The 18,465-nt window shown below is 37.1% G+C and overlaps 1 protein-coding gene across 1 annotated transcript in view; it reads right to left on the reverse strand.

Annotated features, from left to right (window-relative positions):
• Positions 1-1,285: 1,285 nt before the first annotated feature.
• Positions 1,286-18,465, reverse strand: part of LOC580806 (NUAK family SNF1-like kinase 1) — a 47,510-nt gene continuing 30,330 nt past the window's right edge. The window contains exons 5-7 of the mRNA XM_780840.5: positions 7,115-7,234; positions 6,091-6,223; positions 1,286-5,053 (exon numbers count right to left, since the gene is read on the reverse strand). Of these exons, the coding sequence (XP_785933.3) occupies positions 3,906-5,053; positions 6,091-6,223; positions 7,115-7,234 (1,401 nt within the window). The 3' untranslated portion in view covers positions 1,286-3,905. The remainder of the gene's footprint in view (positions 5,054-6,090; positions 6,224-7,114; positions 7,235-18,465) is intronic.

An 18,465-nucleotide genomic window follows, 5' to 3' on the forward strand; every position in this document is an offset into this window, starting at 1 on the left:
TACTTTTATCTAGATCTATTATGTTTTAATTATTTTTAAATTAATTCCATAAATGGGGTAAAACAAAAATATTCCACCTATATGAGTGACAGTGTATATTAATTTGTCATTCTTAATGACTTTTTTTCATTCCACTTTCAACTAAAATAAAAAAAAGTTTCATAGGGAGCATGCCAAAGCCATGTTTTAACCAGGGCATGTCTCTGCTTTATTAAAGCAGGACCGGTAATAATCTATATCGAAAATAATCATAAAAGTGGTAAACTACTTGGTATGCAAATCAAAGTTGAAGAAAATGCCGGTCATTTTCTAATTACAAAAATCGGGCAATCAATACCCCCCCCCCCCCGGACAACTACCCCAACCATCCTCGAGGACAGCTACCCTCCGGACAACTATCCTAGGGGGTAGTTGTCTGGGGAGGGGGGGGGGGGGGTAGTTGTCCGGGGGTAGTTGTCCTAGGGGGTAATACTTCTTGATTCCGTCTTAGATGGCGCTCTTCAATCTGTTGAGAAGATCTCCCGTATATACACTGTTGGTCATAATGGTGGAATAATTATTTTTACCCCAATTTATTGAATGATTTTGACAATAATTTATTCCTAATAGACCCCCCCCCCAAAAAAAAAAAAAAAAAAAAAAAATCTTCTATGTGGGAATGACTTGAACCATAATGCATGGCCCTACAGAGGAATTTTTCCTTTTTGGGACTGGGGGAAAATGCAATGAATTATTTGAAATATATTGCATTTTCTTTGTTTTTTGTTTTTGAGGGGGCGTCGACGTACCCTAGCGCCCACTGCATATAGTCATGATTTATTGGCTAAGCAATGGCCTCGTTACTGTGAGCCCCCAGGATCAAACCGTGTCGATGTGCTATATTAGTGCCCTTTTATGAGGCATTAATCCCCATTACTGTCAGTTACGACTTAATGACGTAGGTCCCCTAGTTGATGAGCATAGTAGCACACACATGCTTTAGCAGTCACGCAAAACAAACACTCCCCAATTGTCATTCAATAAAATCTGAGAATGTATACTATTATCTAGATCTATTAGGAATAAATCATTGTCAAAATCATTCCATAAATTGGGGTAAAAATAATTATTCCACCATTATGACCAACAGCGTATATATAGGTTGGGATTATCATTATTTGCTCGAAATTATAAAGTTCGACAGGCAATTGAGGATCAGGTTGATGATTGCTTATGAATCATCGACAATACTTTCAAAAGTAAAACAAATTGCACACAATAAAAGAATCGAAGCACACAGCAGTTCTATATTATTACGTGGGAAATTTTATTTCCATAATATATATGAAGGTTATCAAACTACCACAAGTATCAGACGTTTTTCTGGATTATCATAAACCTGAATAAAAATGCTAAATATCATTTAATTCATGCAGTTACATTTGTATAAAAATACAAAGTTATTGACCAAGAACATTTCATTAGTATACGGTTACGCTTCTTTATATCAATCAGTTCATATTTCATCATGTATATCTTTGGCAAAATTCTGTCTCGTCTCATAATGGTTTTGTTACCTGGACAAGTAGCCGGGTTGCTATTTTTCATTTACTTTGTTAACCTCATCGCATTGCGAACAAAAATAATATTTGGTCGATGAAAGAAGGCAACTGAAGTATTAATAGTCCAAAATTTGGCGATTTTAAAATGAAATGTTTGAAATTGTTTTCTATATCTTAAGATTATCTATTAAAGTGTTGCACCATCAGTGTCCAATCTAATGGCATAATGATTAAATCACATACTAATTCGAAGATTATACTTCATGTCACACACACAAAATGACATTGCATTCCTTTTCGAACTATCAAGCATGAAAAACATGCCTTTATACTTACTTTGAGCAAACTGAAATCATTTAAGTGTGAAGAGCAAAAAACCAGAATATTCACAAGAAATATTTGTCCCAAACATAAGTGATAGATACTTTGTATGTCCCTGTACAAGATTAATGGAGACAAGAAGGTAAGTTTAGACCTTGAAGTCACTAAATAATTGTCAATTTTGCTTGAATATTTCAAAGAATTGTTTAAAAGCAAATCAAAACATCGAACTAAAATTTTCAAACTTACTATCACTTAGCAGGACAGATTCGAAGTTCACTTCTACAGCAAATGTTTCATGACACACACAAACACACAAAATGCTCATCAGCAAATAATACTTGCAGATAGTGATTCGATTTGTATAAAATACAATTAGAAAATGCCATACAATGTTGCATGATTTAGTGAAACTATCCACAAACCAAGCAATCGGAGTTAAAGAATGAACCAACGATAAACAATTGAGATAAAGGAGTTATCGATTATTGCACTCACATAACTGTTTGTGTCCTCAACATATATTATTCATTATCATATACTCATTATGTAGCTTCATTCTTTTTAGTAATCAATACAAATTATCACCAGAATTGCATTCTGAAAATAGCTTAATTATCTGTTTATGCTGAGAAATTTCTTTAGTATTACATTTGAGATAATATAGCAGATATATAATAAAGAGAGATTAAATTAAATACATGAAATTATATGTGGGTGGAGGAATACTAACAAAAATAAGAATAAAATTGTATCATTTTTCTATGTATCTGAGACCTGAAACATATCCTGGCAATTAATTGAGAAAGATGCAAATAGGTAATATAACTTATTATTTGCCTATTTAACCTTTCAACCTTTAGTACTTATAATCATAAGTATAAAAGCAGATGAACCAAAGATATTGTGAAAGTATTGTGAAGCATACCTGCATATCCACTTTTCAAAGTGAGCCTGAAAGCATATTTTACCAAAAAAATTCAATAATTTACGTTTTGAAATCACTGAAGGGAAAGACAAGTGTACTATGGTAACAAAACTGATCCATTCTGAATAACAGTATAGCGCCCTCTATGTATGATACCTCTACAGGTTCACCCAGTAAATGTAAGTGCATGAATTCAACTGTCAGTTTTTTTTTTATTTATTGCAATAGAGATTGCAATTCAAAGGCTCACACAGAAAGAAATTGTTCATTGGACACAAAACTCGAAGAGTCAAGGACATTTTAGGCATACTCTAATGCATGGCACTTAACAAAAATACAGAAAGACTTTGAGAAGAGCACCAAAATCGAATCAACAATGAGATATTCATCAAATTAGCAATTAAAATAGATAAAATTATACAGTACATCATGGCAAGATATATCTCTGAATTTCACGTTAATTAAATAAATAGCATTAACTAGTAGGAAAGTGATAGTTATGGAAGGTGATTATAAAGAGATGGCTGAAATTAGTATATATTGTTTGAGATGTGCTAGACACTAACATACTCATTCCAATGAAAAAAGGTGCATTGCAATTTTGCATATCTTCCAATTTGATAAACTTTTTTTTTCAGTAACATCATGATACACCTATCCGTAAAAACCAGAAAGAATTGACCCGGTATAACATCTATCAGATGGAATGCTTTTTTGTACTAGCATTAAGATTTCAAATCATCCCAAATCCCTGCGATAAACATGATTCATGTAATAAAGCATATAATTTTAAAACCAAGACAACGAAATGATCTCTACAAGTAATAACATTTAATCAACCTGTTGACTATTCAATTATCTCAATCCCATCTATAGGCTTAATACTTGAACCACCTCTAGCAGAGATCCAGTGTCCGATCTGAAGCCCAAAACACTTAAGGGAGAGACTTAGCTATAGCATTTGTATGAAAATTAAGGCTTGTACCTTCTTGAGGCTTGTACCTTGAAGAAAAGAAAAAGGATCGAAACTTTTTTTGCCCACAGTTCACAATGACTTTCTTCTATCTGACTAACCTTAACATTTCTATAATTATCTTTTAAATGGGGCACAGAGTTCAATTGACACTGCTAGAGATCTCTAACGCTTTCTGGTAAACCTTTGCCAAGTTCTCTAGGTCATCACCGAGTCCTGAATCTCGGGTTCCCTTGCGGAATTCTGGCTTCTCGAACAGAGACTCCGACCTCATCTGAAGCTGGTGCGCCTCCATGATGACCATTTCTTTGTGTGTGCGCATGGATCGCCGGTGGCTCGAGAAGCTGTGCCTCGTCAACTTGAAGGAGCTGCTGTAGCTCTTCTTGAGATGTTTAGAGTTCAAGATCTCCAGGAGATCCTCGCTTGAGCTGGAACCTGGGCTCTCATCGGATCCAGATCCAGACTTTGGCGATTTGGATGACATCATTGCCTGTAGGTGGTGGGACTCATTGAAGATGGATTCCCAAAGTTCAGTAATCTTAGAGTACTTGCCACAAGATATACGCTTTGACAAGCGTGCACTCGCTCTTTTCTCTTCTTCACTACACTCAAAGATGGTGTCTTCTCCGATGAGTTGATTGACCAATGTCCTAGGGGATGGAAGATCGCTGTAAAGAGCACCTACGGTTGCCGGTCTTTGGGTTTTGACTGTCTTAACATGTTCTGGCCTTCGCTTCACAACATCTGTCGCCGGCAGAAAAACATCTGCACTATCAAAGACACTGTCATTGCTTATTGCACTGGAGCCTTCTGATGGAAGGGTTGCGGCTGAACTAGCTAAGCTCAAGAAGCTGTCCGTTTCGTTCTGTATCACTCCCTTGACCTTCGGTAATCCTTTGGCCTGGAGTACAACTGGACTGCTCGGAGAATCACTATCTGAGTCTTTGCTAGCATTTGACACCTTTGGTTGTTCCTGTACCAAAGTGGATTCCTCATGAGGCTGTTCCACGGCTACCATTGCATCACTGTCCTGGGAAGTACCCTTCAGAATACTTGTTGGTTTCACAGCCACAACGGCAGGCTTGCTCTCGCTCTCCGTGTCGCTAGATTCCGTGCTCTCCCTGTCCTTCAAGGAGTCTATGCTCTGTCCTCTGATGGAAGAAGCTAGCTCGTTGGTCAGCATCTCATCCGCCTCCTCACCAAACACCCAAGGATGGTGAGCCACGTCGTAGATGGTTGCTCGGTATCGAGGGTCTACTGACAGGAGATGTCTGATCAGCTGGGATTGCACTGTAGAGACAAAACAATAGAAATTGCATGGTTACTTTCTTCACTTCATCATAGCAATACTCATATGGAAGCATTTGCAAAAAGAGTACTGTGCTAACAAATCTCCTTTCTTACCAACTGATTTTCAATGTAATAAAAGTTGTTTTATCATCCCTAATTATTTCTTGCTATTCCTGCATTTCTAGCAGTTTGTGATAATTGCATAATCATAGATACGTTTTTCAACTTAAATCCTCGGCCACTTCTTAATATTTACATCAAACTCAAGAAAGTCAAAATGGTTACACTTAATAATATCATGAAAATTCAAAATAAAGAAAAAATTGTTTTTTTAATAACATAAATATTATTCTAAACCTAATTTGAACTTCACCAACATCCTTCCATGTAACATTGGCTGTTCTTGGATCCTGGGAAACTCAGACCCTTGGTCAACATGGCTTAGCAAGGAGGGGTCAAATCAACCAGACATTTATTCAAATCTCTTCAGGTCATACTTTACTTTATGCCTCCTAACCCTGAAACTAACCCTGACCCTTAGAATATCGGAGATTAAGTATGAGTCAGGTCATACTGTGATATCCTTAGTCTTGATCATTGATTATTAAAGGGATTGGGTAACTTTGTCTCAGATTCTGAAACAAAATCTTGAATTTAGCTCATGCTGCAATGATAATTATAAACCTTTAGGTCAGTCAGGATTCCATGACTTTAACAAGCCGATTATCAAGATATTTATGATTGTAAATCAAAACCAAATGTTGCGTTTGCCTAACGGTTTTTCATAACACGACAATCTATAAGGGAAAATGAGTATGGTAAAACCGGTCAATCAAAGATTTTTACTTTTTTTGAGGCACTTCTGGATCATTTTGAAGTGCAATTTTTTTTTAGGGCTTTAATATTTCACCATATCACAGACACTGATAACACGTAGGGCCATGCATCTCAAATTTAATGTTGTTAAACGATGCCTTTAAGTATGAGTTAGGGGATACCGTGATATCCTCAGTCTTGATCATTCGTTATCAACCCACCTGAGCCAGGACAAGGATCATAGTATCGGCCCTCCGTGATCTGTTTCTTGAGATGGTTGAAGTCATCCCCTCCAAAGGGCATCGTCTTGTAAACCATGGCATACAGGATCACACCAAGGCTCCAGCAATCAACCTGAGAATCAGACAAAAAATTACCTTTAGAAAACAAAAAAGTTACATGTACAGTCAAACCTGCTTTAGTGACCACCTGTTTACAACAAGCACCTTTTTTGTTTCCCTTGAAAATGGTTTCTCATTGAAACATGTACTACAGGAACCTGTCTACAAAGACCACCTGTATACAAAGACCACTTTTTGTGTTTCCCTTGGGCGGTCGCTGTAGACAGGTTTGACTGTATATGAATGGATATGAGATGGGCAGGTAACTGGTACAATGAGGCACATTTTTTAGCACATTCAAGACTGTTGTCTTGTTAATAGGCTGTTGCCTGGTGTATTCTGCATCAATCTGCAAGCTTTTTCTTCCACCAAAATCTTAATCAGGGTGTGTGTATGTCTGTTCATACTAGAGGGAGATATTTCTTTTGAAGTTGAAAGCCTAGTGAAATGGGATCTTATACTGAAGATAAAATGAATTGGCCCATTATTTCTGTGTATGCATTTATTACATTCAGCATAAAATGCAATAGCTCCATCTATGACATAACCATTGCAGCTCTCATTACAGCTCAAAGGAGCTTGCAGAATTGAGTAGGTGAAAGTTTACCACAAAACAGATAATTTCCGGAATGTTTATCACAGAAGGTTCCCTGTGCCACTCATATGAATCTCTTCAGTGATTCCCTCCTCAACCATCTCTTATTGTAAAGTCTACATTCTTCAGGGACCCATTTCACAAAGCCTTTTTTTCAATGACAAATGACAAATATCAGTGACAAATCTGCTGATAACCAATCAGAAGCAAGGATTTCAGTAGCTTATAACAAAAACTGTCATTTGTCACTGATGAAAAGTTTTGTGAAACGCCCCCCCCCCCCTGGTTTATTTCTGTTTATCTATTCACCTCTGGACCGTGGTATGGCTGACCATTCACAATTTCAGGAGAAGCATAGAGTGGGCTTCCACAGAACGTATGCAGTAGATCATTGTCACTGTAGTAACTTGAAAGACCAAAATCAGCAATCTGTTTAAAAGAAAAATGGAAGATAAAAAAAGAGAAAGCGAGAAATTATTAGCTGTTTTTCATCGTCTAATTATTGAACTGCGGTGAGACTATGGTTTGTCCCTGATTAAATCTAAGGTTGACATTGACAACTTTCTGGGAGAGATCATCAATGTCATATGCTCATGCTGATCGAGAGATTAATTTTCAGTGTCAAACTTTCCTCCTAGGCCCCAGAAAATTAGCAACAGTCCTCTGTCATTATGACATCATCATCACCGCATCATCATCATCACAAATTATTCACTCCACTGAAGCCATAACCAATCAAACCATCACATTCCATTTTCATCACCATGTCAACAGGTTTGGAATGATAGTCCCGAAAGTGTCCATCATCGACAGATATCTAAAAGATCATTATCCCATCCCAATATGTCATCATGATCACACATGGCACTTCATACACAACAATGAGCTATGTAATCCTACCCATTGGACTTTTACTAACATTTTTATGAAACTATTTTTTTGCCAAACTGTCACATAACATTGCAGGAAGAAAAAAACACACCTCGGAATACTTGGCAGGATCATGTGGAACTTAGCGTGACACTTCTTACCCTCATGACATGATGTCAAACCAATCTATCAAAACACATCTTTCATCGGAAAACAAATTTCATCATAGCAATCCACAGCAATTTTCTACATATTTCACTATTATCTGCCTGCCCCTCGAAGTACCTCAGTCAAGTCCCTAGTCAATTTCATTTTGCTACTCGAAGGTTATTTGAGAGACATGTTGATAGTTTGGCAAGTAACAGAGGGAGAAAACCATAAAAATCTACCCAGAAATGAAGTAGCATTCCTCTGTTGATTGGATTTCCGTTTTGGGTCCCCTTCTTTTGCCGCCGCCGTTTCTTCTCAAACGACTTATTTGGCAGCATCATAACTTTGTTCTCATTTCTCGATCACAAACAATTTTCGCTCTTCTAGCCCAGCTAAATATGAGAAACATTGGTAAACCTTGCAACACTAACTTCGAATTCTGAAAGGAAAGGAAATCAAATAGAAAACACCAATGTGAACAATGCCCTGCTCAGCAGGTGCTGTTCCTTTCAATCAACAATCCCGGGGTAGAAGTCTGGTTCGTTTCTCAGTTTTACTCGCTGGTAGAGATCTCATATAAAACAATTCTCAATCAGATTCGGTTGTATGCTAGGACAAAATATAAGTTTCCAGACAACGAAAACAATTCCTTGTAAAACCTGGTTACATCTATTTTTGTCATTTGGGGAAGAAGAAGACTTGATTTTATTTTCTACTGTTGCACTAATATTTTTGCAACTGCATTGGAATCAAGAAACGTGCTGTGACCTTAGTTTGACCTTTAAGTGTTCGACCTTAAGTATTAGCTCTAAGCATATTGAACGTTGTTATCTGAAATATATGCCTCCTAAATTGCCAATTTGCTTATTAATTAATTACTTGGCATATTTTTTATTTTTCATAAGAACACAATGACAAACGACCTAGGACCTACATGTATGATTATATGAGATTTGCTTCCCTCGTTGTGAGTAAAGTGCTCTCACCTTGAATGTCATATATTTCAACTCAATAACAAGTTAAAGGATAGGACACATCAATCAAAGTAATACTAATTATTGACTTGATAGTGTCTTTTGCCAAGAGATTCAAACCATGCATAATTAACCCTGACTTTATTATAACTCTAAGTTACCAAAGGAACACACAAAAGCATTCAGTCAAAGAATTTCTTTCCACTGGTTACCTATTCAGAAACCCGGGTTGAGAGAGGCAGCTGAATTTAAAATGGCTTGCTTGAGGGGAAAGTGCACTGGGCTGGGTTTTGAACACACAAAAGATGTAACAACAGCTTTTTTTCACAGTTTTCACAACTGTTTGTCGCACATGAAGCTGCAAAGGTCTGTTTTCAAACCTTACAGATATGCATAAAACATCACCTGTCCATAAATATCAATTTTGCTATCGTTGTTATCAAAACCATAACAGCTCTTACAAATCATGAAGGGTCTATTTCAATATCACTTCTCAACATTACTCCTATCCTTGAGCCACCATTCTTTGTGGCTCCAACTGAACTACATAGGAAATTAAACTATAGAGAAGAGAAGAGAAGGAAAATCACTATAAATAGGTGAGGTAAGATGAAAAAGGACAGCCAAAAAAAAAGGGTGAATTTGAATAATTATGAAGATAATGCTATAAAAGGCCTTGTATATAACTTAAGACAAAATATTTGATAAAAGAAGAGAATAAAAACCCTTTGCAAAACATAATCTGTAAAAATATTTCCTGAGGTGTTTTTCCATTCCTCAATCAAATGTAAATGGATTTCAGAAACTTTGCTTTGTGGTAAAGGATGGGTACTGGGTACATTCAAATCACTCTGAATCATCAACTCCAAAAAAAAAAAATGCTCTCCATAACTTCAAGTGAGGTAATGTTGGGCATCATTTAATTCATAAACATATCCATCATCCATATCATTTAAGCAGTACAAGAAGAGGTATGGATTGTATGAGCAGTGGCTCCTGATTTTCTTTTGGTGCGTGTTCTTGGAAAAAAGGTAAACTTTATCCTCCATTACTGTTTTCTACTCAAGAAAGAGTTGTGTGATAATATTGCTGCAATTTGACTGAAAATCTTACTCGTAACATTCTCTCCAACTTTGTTCATAGACCCACTAACAAATGCATTTAAACAACACATTTAGGATCAAATGATGGTAGTCAGGGATCATTATAGAGGGATGTTTTCTGAAAGATTGAAAGTACATGTAAATGGAGTTCTCAAACTGAATTGTCTTGAAGTGTCAGCACATGTAAATCACCCAGAAGTGGTTACAGGCCCCCTTCCAGGATAACTTGCCAAACCGTTGATCGCTCTATTGGAATCGGTAGCAGATGGTTGGATTACGGCAGGATTCGATATACTGCTGGGGGTTGCCAACTGCCCCTCAATGGATTGCATTTATCAAGGTACCTTGTTTTGAAGCAGTCAAAGACTGGCTTGTACAGGGTATACAGCCCATCATCAATTCCTCTGGCCGACTTGACAATCAATTAATGATTGCAGAAAAAACATTCCGTGCATGTCTCCAAAAATCATTGCTTATAAATCTTTTCTTTTGAAAATAACATCTTATATTTCATGAAGTGAATGTTTCAGTCACAAAAATATCTTGAACATCCACATTTTCATGATACACTTCCTGCTGTAAAAGAAAAAAAGTGAAATAAACAATATTTCAAGGAAATAACCTTTCCAAAGTAAGAAGGAATCAACAGCTCACTGTTAAATCTAGAGTAATGTGAAATAAAGCTGAAAACAAGTGCCTGGATCCGTGAATGATACTGTAATAATATTTGACCAAGGTAATAGGCGTCTACATGTACATGTTCAACTTCCATTACATTTATGAGTTTACTTTCCTTCTGATCAAATTTTCTACTCTCTATTAAACCACACCTTTGGCCTGTCATGTCGACCAGCCCTACCCCACAAACCAAATTGCCATCGTGATATTTCCGCTCCCAAGGAGTTCAATTTCATGTCGAGAAGCCTTTAAGTCACTTGATATTAGGCAGTTCAGGGGGAAATACTATAATTTATGAAATGTCAAAAGGGGTACCTTACAAGGGGAATATACAAGAAAGGGAAGGAATTTGAAAAGGGGTTTTCCTCCTTCATCAGTTCCGAATGCATCTGACATGTTGAACTTTAGGCTAATAAATCAATAAAAAAGTATGATGCAAGAATACTCTCTAAATGTCAATTTTTCCAGAATTTAAAGGTACTGTTCAACTTTGGGGATCGAGTAGGGATGGGGGGGGGGTGTCGAAAACAAAATGCATAAATCTATCTAAAGCTTACACAGGCATATTGGAAAGTTTCAAAAGAATATAGTGAATCAAGCATACATGTACTTCTGCTCTCCATTTCTTGTCTTTCTTCCTTCCTTATTTCCTTGCCTTATTTCCTTTCTCCAGATGATAGCAACATAACGTTCTTAAGAACATTTTTCTTAACAAATAAAAAAGATAAAAAAACACGATTCCAAAATATCACTGGGAGTGGCAGCTCACATTTAGTAAAACACTAATAGCTTCTTGAGATCAAGGGGTCGTCACCACTGTGTAAGGATTACACTAAATCAACTTGTCCTATTGTCCCCGGTGTCTGGATTTCAGGTGGTCTGGAAGTCCGCCCAAGACACCAGGTACAATGGATTGGAATGTCTGGTATGCCGTTGTCGCTGGGAAGAAACACATCAACCAAGGATACTTGGAATGTTCCATACTAATTTTCACATGAGTAAAACCTGCCTTTTGGGGCAAAATTACTCTTTCTCTAATGTAATCCATTACAAATGGCTGCAAAATGAGCAAAATAATCCCAGTAGACTTGTTCCATTGTAACCAAGTGCTGACATCCAAGAAAATATAGCCGCACCCCTATTTCACAGTGTACTTTGAAGAAAGCTACGATTATGATCCAACTTGAAAAATGAAAACATTAAATACACAGTTTATTTTGAGGATATGCATGAAGCCAGGGAATTAGACATTTATACATGGCTTTGAGTCAATGTCACAAGGATGGTGGTTGGAGACATATACCTGTAGGAAACAATTGGCATCTATTCTGTAATTAAATGGGGGGGGGGGGGGGGCAATAGGCCTACCTGTGACTAGAAGGTGGGGGCATTTACTCTTAAGCACGCTGTCACGATCAATTCAAAACATGTAGCTGTTTGCTAAAGTTCCATGTGTCTTAACAATTCTTTACATAAGTACCTCAAGGTAAAATGCTGACCTCGCTTCAAATCCTGATACTATACTTTCCCTATTTGCACATTGTATTTTCATTGTTCAGATCTGTTCAGATCACAACATATGGCACGTTGTCTGTCACGTTCGATATCGTACAGCACGTTGTCAAACATGCTATTTTCATGTGTTCTAGAGAGAGTACCGGTATTGGGGGGAAATGTCCCTGAGTCCATAATAAAATTAACTATTTAAAACTACCATCATTGTCACAAACCTTGGAGGTCTATTTAATTCCTCTTCAGGACTCCCCTGGCCATACTTACAACGTGCCATTTAAGAAATAAGCAAGAATCAGAAAGACTGATGACTGATGATGGGATAAATGGAGCAAACTAATAGTCTAATTAAGTGAGCCAGAAGGACGCGAACTGGTTTTAAAAATCATGAGTCAGAACCCTCTTAGTTATCAACAAATGTAATTTCTAGCAATTCCTCTTTGAAGAGATGAATAAAATCTCTCTGATTCTAATATGCTTTTGGTTTCATGGTAGGAAAGAAATCAGGAGAGATTATCATATACAAAGCACACATTGAAAACATTTACGTGTCCTTAAATAGTACCCGGTAGTCAAAACTGATCTAGAAAAAATAACATATTCAGTAGATCCTAACCTAGTACATGTACTTGAAGTCTCGAAGAGTGGAAGATATCACTTCTAAAACTAGCAATAGAAGAGGAAGCATACAGAACACTGGTCGATGTATACTATTAAGCAGCTTTGGGGAACTAACCCCTTGTTATGCTCAAACTAGAAAGCAGACAAATTTCACAAATGGAAATTAGTTTTCTAGAAGTTACATAAAAGCTTCATAGTGGAACTATAGGCAGAATTTCTCAGTGATGTCCCAGGTAAATGTTGCGGATATATATTCCTTAATCAATGATGCTTTTCATTGGATACCTGATGCTGATACCGAAAGGAGCAAGTTATTAACAGGAATGATAACAAGCACATATTAATTACATATGTGAGCTTAAAGAAGGTTGGATGTGCCTTGAAAGTGAATATAAATCAAGGATTTCCCAAGAATTGACAGGTACCAAGCCTCCTTAATAGTTAAGAGTATCAAAATGCGTATTGAGAAGAAAACAACAACCTTGAATTGTGTTTGTATCCTCAAAGAATAAAAGCTTGATACTGAGCTAACACAGAGAACCTTACCAGCAGCACTGAGCAGCCTTACTAAAACAGACAAATATAGCTTGGAGGCTGCAAGTAGTTTCAATCATTTAAATCACCCTATAACCCCCCCCCCCCCAAAAAAAAAAAAAAAAAAAAAAAAAAAACATCAAGATCTTAAATAGACTGGTTTATATATGTTCGATTATTGTTAAAGATTCCTTCAAGAATCTCTGAAATACAATCAGAGGCAATATCCACCATGTGAACTTTCTGCACCATGCACAGGTCTGCTTAAAGGTAATACAAAGTTTTGGAAAATTTGGAGAATTGGGTGGATAGTGGTTCTTTACAATTTTGATTTATTTGGATGCCTCTGTGGGTGTATTATAAGTACTAGAAAATTTAGCCCCAAAACACTTCCGCTTTCGAGAAAAATTGAATATATAAATTTACCGGTGCTCCCGGTAAATTTTGATAAATTTCAAATAGCGTCTACGGCCGTTCGATGGTAGTTGCGACCATGACAATTTCAGAATGTGTAGTTGTGATATATAATTTACAAACTGGAATAGCTAATCCGTCGATTTTAGTCAAGAAACATTGTTTTATAGCTTGATTAATATCGTGACCTTGAGAGGAGCTATTCAACATAAAGAGTGTATTATTTGCAATGGCATAACTTTAGACTCGATTTCAACCGCGACAACGATCACTGAATATTGTAGGATCGCATATGCTTCCATAATGTTCATTTGAACCAAATTCACGACTCCTATACCAAAACTTTGTATTACCTTTAACTCCATCTATCCCTCTAAAAAAAAAGGATCTGCCCCCCTCCCTGTTTTAAGGGGTTTCCCCTTCCCCCATTTCTGTATAGTCCTACATGCATGTAAATTGTTGATCTTCATTAATTAACAGTGTACTTAGAACCTTTCTGTGACCTTTTCTGATAGCTTAAAATTAATTATATTCATGGAATTAATAACAATGGTCCATGGAATAAGAGAGATAGTGGAATTAACTTGTTAACTCCCATTTTTTGTCAAACTCTCCTGCCACTTAATACTACACAACCACTCATATTTCCAAAGCGCTATCCCATTTCCCCACTGTAAACACTGAATCATGGCACTTGATATCGAATCAGAGTGATTCACGGAGATGAAATTTGAGTAGAAAGCGTGACCCATTTGGTTTAAATCACAATTTCCTGTGCTCTGATTTTATCCCTCCTTTTCCCCTCATCCCTCCTCGTTTTCCCTCTTGAAAAATGGCAAACAGACAACATGGATTGTTCCCCGTTCACAGCATAATGTCAGCTGTTCTATGATGTCTCCGTTACTCTACAGTGAAGTCGCACGACAAGAAACATGACCACAGTTTAAGTCAGATTTTCATGGATCTAGATGTTACTTGATCAGTCCTAACCTGAATGAAATGAAATAGGATATGTTGACTGAAACTTTCAGTAAAAGGGCAGAAGGTCAAATTCATCCATTAGTACTATTGAAATCTATCATCAGAGAAAGTATTGAATGAAACAAAGTTGCAAGAAATGAAAACAAATGCTTGACACATTGTATCACTTTAACTCTTCCCTCTTTCGATCTTTCACAAATGCTTTATCTTGTTCATAGGTGCGGTTAATTGAGATCTAAAGAGCCTTTGTTCTAATGAACTATTCAAAGACAACTGTTACGGCTATCATACTGGAGGTGTTTTTCCCATTCAAACACTGTGGTACTGCTTTTACCATCTGTACAGTTCAATGCTACACTGACATTAGCCAAGTACTCCAAATGACTTAAAGTTCAGCAGTTCAGAGGAAGAAGCCATTAATCTAAAGTTCAACATTCAGCTACTGCTATTTATCCAGGTCATACATCTTTCGGAGAACCTCTCACATCATTCCAAAACCGCATCAGTCATGCCTTCATCGTCAATCGCGCGCTCATGAGCCCCCAACCCATAGCAATTAAGCTGATGTCATCATGCTTAATTACTCAGAGAGTATTGATGAAGGTATGCTATGTCGTACATGGTTACATGCGTCGTCGTGTTGGGGGACACAGATGGGTGACGACTTTCAAAGTTAATGTTCCGAACTTGAAGTGAAATTACATTTTGAAGGACTGTCTAGAACTTTATTCTGAATTATTAATCATGAAGTAAATAGGGATCCCATTAGCAACACTGTAAAATAATGAATATATAATTTGACAGGGGAGTTGCTGTCATGCGTTTTACTTCCCCTAAATGTGACCTCGTCACCTATGGGGTGGGGAGGGAGCTGATGATTCTACCCTCACAGACCCTTCCCTGCTTGGTCAGAAGCTTCCTCAAATGTCACCATCCCCCACCTTCCCCCTCCCCTCTTTCTCCCCAAGTCAGGACAAGAAATCGCTACCCCTGTAAAATGGCAATAATTATCTGTAAAATACCAGTCAAAAAAAAATCACTCTGTGTTTATTTTACTTCCTTGCCATTCTTTTTTTTGTAGACTTCAGACTAATCCTGCATCTTTGCCGAAGCTAAGGCAGAACCATTGCCCCTTTAAATCAAATGCTCTAGCACGTACAAAACTTTGGCACTCCCAGAACCGAACCTTTCTCTAACGAGATGACACAACTGATGATGAAGAAAAAACACAATGGCGGAAGCAGACAAGCTATCTTGTTAGTTACTGATAGGGAAAAAGGGTAGTGCTTCACAGGAACGTGTGTCACTGCCTCTAAGAAGTAGCCTCATCTACAAAGAATTTTATTTCTCTTCTATTTTGAATCAAATATACATTACCTATGTTCCCTAAATGTTACATGAAAGGAGGATGCATTTCCTATGGCTCCGAGCTTCCATATATGACTTTTGTCCCATTTGGTGTTTGTTTACATGACTACGAGTTATATGACACTTATAACAAATTGCCATTTATCTAACCAAGAATCAAATCGAAAAATATCTAAGTAATACATAAACAGGTTTCACAAGGGATGAAAATTGCCTCTTGCAAACGAGGAAACATGCACATTCATCAGTACTCGATCCTGTCTCTAATGAAAGTAAAAGAACTAGGTACAATCTCTTTCCTGTTTAAAAGAAAACTACTTCCTCTCTCCTCCCCCATTAAAAGAAAAATGGTACAATATTTGCTCTTCATTAGCACTTTCTGTAAAGCTGCATCAAAAGCTATGACAAGATCACAAGAATATGCACAAGAATATGCTTCAGCTAAGAAAGTTTGATCTAAAACTCAAATGTCACTCACTCAGTCACTCATTAACAGTTAATGACTGGCATTTGACTTTTAAGAAAACTGGAAATGACTTCTGTCAAAGTTTGTGGTCAGTGACATAAAAATTGCCATTGATCTTACCAATTATCAAAAACAAGATTTAGTGACTATGTATAAACAATATCTAAGTAATATATACATTCACAGGTTTTACAAGGGATGAACATTTTCTTTCACAAAAGAGAAAACATACAAATTCATCAGTACTCCTGTCTCCAAAGAAAGTAAAAGAACTCCCATCTACTTCCTCACTCCTGCCCCATTAAAAAAAAAAAAAAAATCAATATTTGCTCTTCATTAGCGCTTTCTGTAAATCTGCTTCAAAAAACTATGACAAGAATATTCACATAGTGCTTCAGCTAAGAAAGTTTGATCTAAAAATCAATTGTCACTCGCTCAGTCACTCATTAATGACTGGCATTTGACTTTCAAGAAAACTGGAAATGACTTCTGTCAAAGTCTGTGGTCAGTGACATTTGTTTAAGGTTTATTACTGTTGCTCTTTTCCATCTGCCAACAGTATGCCTGTGCCAGTCTGGCACAGATTGACAGCTATGTGGTTGAGAACTATGACTGCATGTATGTGGTAAAGAGTTTTGTCCGTGTGAGTTTGATTGGCACTTGTCAAAGTTCATAACTACAGGTGTAGTGTTTAAAATTATCCAGATGTGTTCATAACTACAGATACAGTTATGTTATGTTACATCCATAATTTTCGTAAAATTCTTCGGTAGAACTTAAAAATTGTGTCTAGCTTATAAAATCAGAGTTATACATTTGACTGACAACAATGAGCATTTGATCAGAGTCTTGCAATCACAGGAAAGCCACCTTTTGGGGGTATTTACAAATTGAAACAAAAGTGAGCACTTCTAATAATTACCTTAACCAATTAACAATGAGTATCTCCACGAAACCAGAAGCTAAACAACAGAACCCTATGCTATTCATGCTAGATCGTTCTATAATCATTTAATGTCTACGTCACAAAATTCCCCCATCTTTAACTTCCGTTCATTCACACTTGGGCTACGTCACGACCTCAGGTTTGTATATCAAGCAAGTGGTACTCTAGCAAAGGAAGACCAATGAAGTCTGATGCATCTCAGGAATGCTTCCAGTGGAATGCATTTTCTGCTGAGGAGCTGAGCAGAGCAGAGCATGCGTGGTGGTCAGACACTGGTCAGAATCATCATCTCAGCTGACGTCCTGTAAACATGCGCTGCTGCGTCTTCATCAGTGACCCCACTGACGGACATCTTACTTGCTTTTCCACCTGGTCACTGGCTTCTAAGAACTTTGATTGCGTAGTCTGGGGGAGGGTAAATTGAGTTAGCATCGAAGCGCTTACGTAGCAGGGGATAAACGCAAATGCAGAAGCGTAAAATGTATACAGAATAGGTTTGCTGTAAATATAGATGTGTTTAGTAAGAAGGCAGGTCAATCAAATCATACAGACCCATGCCTCTCAATATGTGTTGATTATTTGAAGATTTCAGAAGGCTATGATGAGGCAGGAATTTTTCCGCTGACCTCAAGAGATATTCCGAAGGCAAGATACACAAATATTCTTCTGTCAGGAATGCCTTGATTCAAATTAAAAGAAATAGGCATCACAGAGTAATCAAAAGAAAACACTTCACTTTAGAAATACTTACTTGCAGTTACTGATCGATTTCTGAGTGTCAAAAACGAAATAATGATATTACTTGTTCTACATCTCATGCAGAAAGCACAGTAAGCACTTCCCTGTTATGGTTAACAAATATAGGATTCTTTATATATCTCATGTTTACGTCTCTAAAACAAATTTGATGTATTCTGGCTATTCCCAGTGGAAATGATCCCACTCGGGCTCAGGTATTCTCTAACCTGGAACTACATAATATGACAAAGTGCAGACAGTATATAGTTTACAATTATCTAAGGGAGATGTCGAACAACTACAGT

The sequence above is a fragment of the Strongylocentrotus purpuratus genome, unplaced genomic scaffold (genome assembly GCF_000002235.5).
Source record: "Strongylocentrotus purpuratus isolate Spur 01 unplaced genomic scaffold, Spur_5.0 spur5_scaffold_6, whole genome shotgun sequence".
NCBI lineage: Eukaryota > Metazoa > Echinodermata > Echinoidea > Camarodonta > Strongylocentrotidae > Strongylocentrotus > Strongylocentrotus purpuratus.